At 44.3% G+C, this 4994-nt stretch overlaps 1 protein-coding gene across 1 annotated transcript; it reads left to right on the top strand.

Annotated features, from left to right (window-relative positions):
- Window positions 1–1078: 1078 nt before the first annotated feature.
- On the top strand, window positions 1079–2288 carry HOXD4 (homeobox D4). Its single transcript, XM_050339879.1, has 2 exons — window positions 1079–1580; window positions 1984–2288. Exons 1-2 carry the CDS (start codon window positions 1172–1174, stop codon window positions 2286–2288), a joined length of 714 nt encoding a protein of 237 aa, XP_050195836.1. The 5' UTR covers window positions 1079–1171.
- Window positions 2289–4994: the final 2706 nt, after the last annotated feature.

Here is a 4994-nt window from a genome sequence, read left to right as displayed (position 1 = left end):
GTTTTGCTGCCTCGCTCCTAATTGCTGGGTTTTAGGACGTTTTTTTAAAACTTCAATTGTTTTTCAGTCCTAACTTTCACTGAAAATCTGTGAATTTAAACAGTTAATCTCACCAGAAGTTACAAATTTTCGGGGAAGGGGGGAAGGGGAGAAGAAAGAAATTATCTACCAATCAGTGAATGACTCTTTTAAAAGATACTCATAAATTAGTTAGATATGTCAGAGTTAGCAAAATTTCCCTGTCAAGGGTCCAGATCGCACCAAAATATTTACGACAGCAGCAAAAGCAGCCTTCGTCTCACTGGAATGTATTTATTTGTGCTCCAGGAATGGTATTGATGAATGAAGACCGAATTTATCAAATTAAACCCGTGATACTTTTAACCTAATTAAATGACGTCTCCAGTTCAGCTGATTGAAATTTAGTAGTTAAAAGTGAACTGTTTCTTGCCATCTGTATGATTTTACATACACACATGTATAGATTTATATCTATACGTTGGCGTTTGCGTCTGTGCGCGCATACGTATGCACACGTATATATTGAGGCTTGAAAGTGAATGAGAAGTTACTGATTGCCTAATTTTATTCAGCAGAACTAAATTCTGGTAACTTTTGGATGACCTCTGCGAGACAAAGACAGGACAGATCTATTGTACATCATATTACCCTCTTCTTTGATGGCTTTTCTTTTCCTCTGCTGCTTACCGGTTTCCTCCCTTTTAACCCCGCTTCAGCTCATCGCTCCGTATATTCCTTTCGATTTTTTTTTTTTTTTAAATTTTATTTAAGGCGAGGTACCAAGCCCCGGTGGTGATGCTGGCTGGTAAATCAGGCGGCGGGACTGCATCCCCCGGGGCTGGGGGAAGCCGGCTCAGACAAAAGGCTGTGGGCAGGGCAGCGGCCTCCTCCCCGGGGCACCCCTACACCTCTGCTACCTGGTTTGGGGGTGCGGCCCGCCGGAGAGGGGGGCCACTCAGTTAGAGGGATGTTATTGAGTGGAATCGGGGGAAATGCGGGGAAATGCGGCGGTGGGCGCCCGGCTCCCCATTGGCCGGGCCGGTCACATGCCCGCCTAACTTTATTCAGTTGACAGCAAGTAGGAGGGCTCTATGGCAGGGGAAAAAAAGACAACACGAGAAAAATTAGTATTTTCTACCTTCAGAAATTAATGGCCATGAGTTCGTATATGGTGAACTCTAAGTATGTGGATCCCAAATTTCCTCCTTGCGAGGAATATTTGCAGAATAGCTACCTAGGCGAGCAGGGGGCCGAGTACTACAGTGCCTCGCAGGGCTCTGATTTCCAGCACCAGGGACTCTACCCACGGTCAAACTACAGCGAGCAGCCCTTTAGCTGTAGCAATGCCCAAGGCTCTGCCGGGCAGCCGCGGGGTCACGGACAGGAGCAATCCGGCCCGGCGAGCCACTTCCCCGGCCCAGCAGAGCATTGTCCACCGCCTCCAATGTCCAACTCGCGAGCCTGCAGCCAGCAGCCGGCCCTCAAACCCCCAAACGGCTCCGCAGTTAAGCAGCCAGCAGTAGTTTATCCCTGGATGAAGAAAGTCCATGTAAACTCGGGTAAGGATCCTCTTCTTACTTTGCTCTTCTACCCTGCTTCCGATCGTCCTCAGCGGCGCTTGCCCGAGTCCCTGCCAGGCTCGTGGACGAGCTTTTTAAGCCGAGGTGGCCAATTACACTCGCCATAAATTTTTATTGCTGAGGAAATAGGCTGTTGGCCACGCGGGGCTTTGCCGTGCAGGATAAAACTCCATTTTAGGAGCCTGCTAGAGGCTCCCAGACTACCTAGCTGCGTGTGCCCGTAGTGCCTGCCTCAAGCGTGGGGGAGAGCAGCCCGTCCATTGTAAGCAACTGGGACGAATCCAACCCGGCCACATGCTCGCAGCTCATAAGGTTTTCTTTTGTAAAGTCGAACCGGCAAATCAAGATTAGCTTTGTAAAGTTGTCCGTATTTTTTTCCCAGTGAATCCAAATTACAACGGAGGGGAACCTAAACGCTCCCGCACAGCTTACACCAGACAGCAAGTCCTAGAACTGGAAAAAGAATTTCATTTTAACAGGTACCTGACCAGGCGCCGCCGTATCGAGATAGCCCACACTTTGTGTCTCTCTGAGCGCCAGATCAAGATCTGGTTTCAGAACAGAAGAATGAAGTGGAAAAAAGATCACAAACTGCCCAACACGAAGGGCAGGTCTTCTTCATCTGGTTCAAACCCCCATTTACAAACTGGTTCCAAGGACCATCAGACTGACTTGACAACTTTGTAGAAGAGGTGAAATTTTCCATTTCATCCTTCGCTTCTGACCAGTACTGTACATAACTGACACTGCCCAAGCAGAACCTGCATGTAGCAGCTAAGGACACGAGAAACTGTCATCTTTCTTTAAGGTACTGTTGTACAAAGGAGACAAAATGACGCTACTTTGGACTTTATTTTATTTGCCTCTTCTAGCACAACCTAAAAAAGGAAAACAAAAAAAGGGGAAAGAAAGAGAAAGGGAAGAGAAAAAACCAAACCATCACGCAGGCAGTGGGAATTTGGGAAAATATTAAATGAGACCTTCTGTCCTTAAAAAGTAATAAATCATTGAAAAAGAAACTGTCCTGTGTTTCAGTTTTGAATTCAAAAGTGAAGATTGGATGCTTTATTCTGGGATTTATACTTTTAATTGTCTTTTTATCCCATGTAATTTGGGCACGGATGCATTTTGGGCAAGTTGAGGACAGGAAATCCATAGTATAGTCTTTTATTTGAACATAAAGACTAGTAAATGTGAACTTTTTTTGCGCTGCTTTACCTTTCTTGGTGTGATGAAAATACTTGCTTATTTCCATAGCGTCTCAGAAGGTGTGCATAGGAATTAAGTGAAAACGGGTTATTTTATGTTCTGATAGTGTTAGGGTATTTATTTATTCTTTACATAGAAGAGTGAAAACAAAAAGAAAAATAGTCAAACCAAAAACGGGGAAGAGGAGCTGAAATACAGTGTTTCTCCTTCCCAGTCTCATGATCACATATGTAATGTTTACTTGTCTTGAACGTACACAACTTTCTTGTTCCCCCTTTTTAGTTTTTATTATTTCCCTCCTTTGTGAATGGGAAAAGCGTCCCTGCTCCTTACCGTGTGCCATCCAGAGCTTACAGGCTTGAAATCTGTTTCCAAAGTCTGCTACTCAGCGCTATGCTTTAAACCATCAATACCTCATTTAAAAATGAAAAAAAAAAAAAAAAAAAAAAAAAAAAAAAAAAAAAGAGGGGAGACCACAAAAAACACCCCCCCCAAAACCCAAACAACCAAATCCCACCAAACTCGAAACAGACAATAAAACCACCACAAAAAAAAAAAAAAAAGTGAAAAGTTAATGTGATTTCTGATATAACCTGAGCCATTCAAAACTGAAAACTGAATACATTATTTCAATCAGATTTCAATTTTCTTCTCTGCTAAAGAGAGATAGGCTATGTTGGCTGCTGCCTTGTTTTGGTTTAGGTTTATTTTGGTCTGTTGGATTTTTGTGGTTTGGGTTTGTTTAGATTTTTGGTGTTGTTGTGTTTTTTTTGGTTTAAGAACAGTGATTGTTTTTAAGCAAACCATGACACATGACTGCAACGGTTGGAAAGCTTAGCAAGTTGCTTTCATGGAAAGAGGAAAGGCTTGCATGGGAATAGAGCTCGTCTAATACTCACTGATTTGTTCCTGACTGCTGGTTGCCAAAGTTTTAGTGCGCTGTAACTACGAAAGCCAACCAAACCAGCTCCCTCAGCCACTTACACCTCCGCTCAGGCGATTTTAAAGCTCAGACCTTATCACCTATACCCTCAGGGCAGCCGGGGAGAGGAACCATATCGTCGAAATTGTAACGAGGTGATACCTTTATTAAAGAGAAAAGGGGCAAAGAAGGAAACTCATAGCAAACACTGAAGGGAGGTGGAAAAGCAGGGGCTGAGTTAACGTGCCCTTCTCCAGGCTGGGTACTTACTATCGAGAACTCAAGGCTTTTGGGCTCGCTCGGGAAAACAGTGGCCAAAATGGGATTAAATGAATCCGAAAACAAAAGGCAAACTTTTCAACAGGGGTGTATTCTGCAGCGCTAACTGTGGCCAGCAGTTAATTTCTGCCTTTTTCTCATCCCTAGAAGTCCGCAAAGTGTCTTTAAGACTTGGTCTTTTGTTTTAGAGCCTGGAGAAAACTCTTTGTTCTTCCTTAGGGTTAGCCCAGTTCTCAGACTTGCACATGGCAATACTTGAATGTCTCCACGTCGTGATATTAAAGATGGATATTCCGGCATTATTCGCATCATTGTTTCTATGACAAAAAGCACCGAGTTCATACATAGTAAAGACGTCTTTTTTTCTGACGCCTTCACGTTGAGAAGCTGAAAAGGTATTTTACTGAAGTTCGGCTAAATTGCAGGAACAGGTTCACCCAGAGGACAAATTTTCTATTCGATTAGTTGTATTTCAGCCGGGAAGAGTGACCTCTAAACCCTTAACCTTTTGGACCCAAACTACCCTTCTCTTTCTCTGGTATGGAGAGCAGCTAGCAGCAGCGCTTGAGGAGGGAATTCCTGAGACAAGTTTTCAAGTTTTGTTACATCAGGTTCCTGCGGTAGTGGCCTTTCCTCTCCAGAGCTGTTCAAAGCCATCCTTTCACTCTTCATACGAATCTAGGAAAATTAAGGGGGGCGGGGGGGGTGGGAGGAAGGTGACGGGGGAGAAATAAAACCTCTCTAGCTGCTCTTCTTGAAAATTCCCCAGCCGGACTCCCGCTGTTTACTTTAAGTCTATGATAAGTTAGCTGGGAGCAGGGCAAATGTGTTGTGTGTGTGAGAGAGAGACACCTACTTTGGCATCTGTGGCACAGTTCTGGAAAATAATGGTCTTGGATAAGCAAATCCTTGCTTTGTGCTGCTTCTAATCGACCGAGATGGCGAGATGGCTCCCGAAGTTAAAGGACCAACTTCTGCTCCCA

The sequence above is a fragment of the Myiozetetes cayanensis genome, unplaced genomic scaffold (genome assembly GCF_022539395.1).
Source record: "Myiozetetes cayanensis isolate MyiCay16 unplaced genomic scaffold, myiCay2020 scf9, whole genome shotgun sequence".
In the NCBI taxonomy this organism is placed as follows: Eukaryota; Metazoa; Chordata; class Aves; order Passeriformes; family Tyrannidae; genus Myiozetetes; species Myiozetetes cayanensis.
The sequence above is the reverse complement of the archived record's forward strand: the minus strand, read 5'-3'. Positions and strand labels throughout refer to the sequence as shown.

Bases quoted from the DNA above. Each gene is read 5' to 3' on its own strand.
- HOXD4 (XM_050339879.1), top strand. From the start codon at position 1,172: ATGGCCATGAGTTCGTATATGGTGAACTCTAAGTATGTGGATCCCAAA. The intron at 1,581-1,983 runs GTAAGGATCCTC...TTTTTTTCCCAG, and splicing joins GAAAGTCCATGTAAACTCGG to TGAATCCAAATTACAACGGA.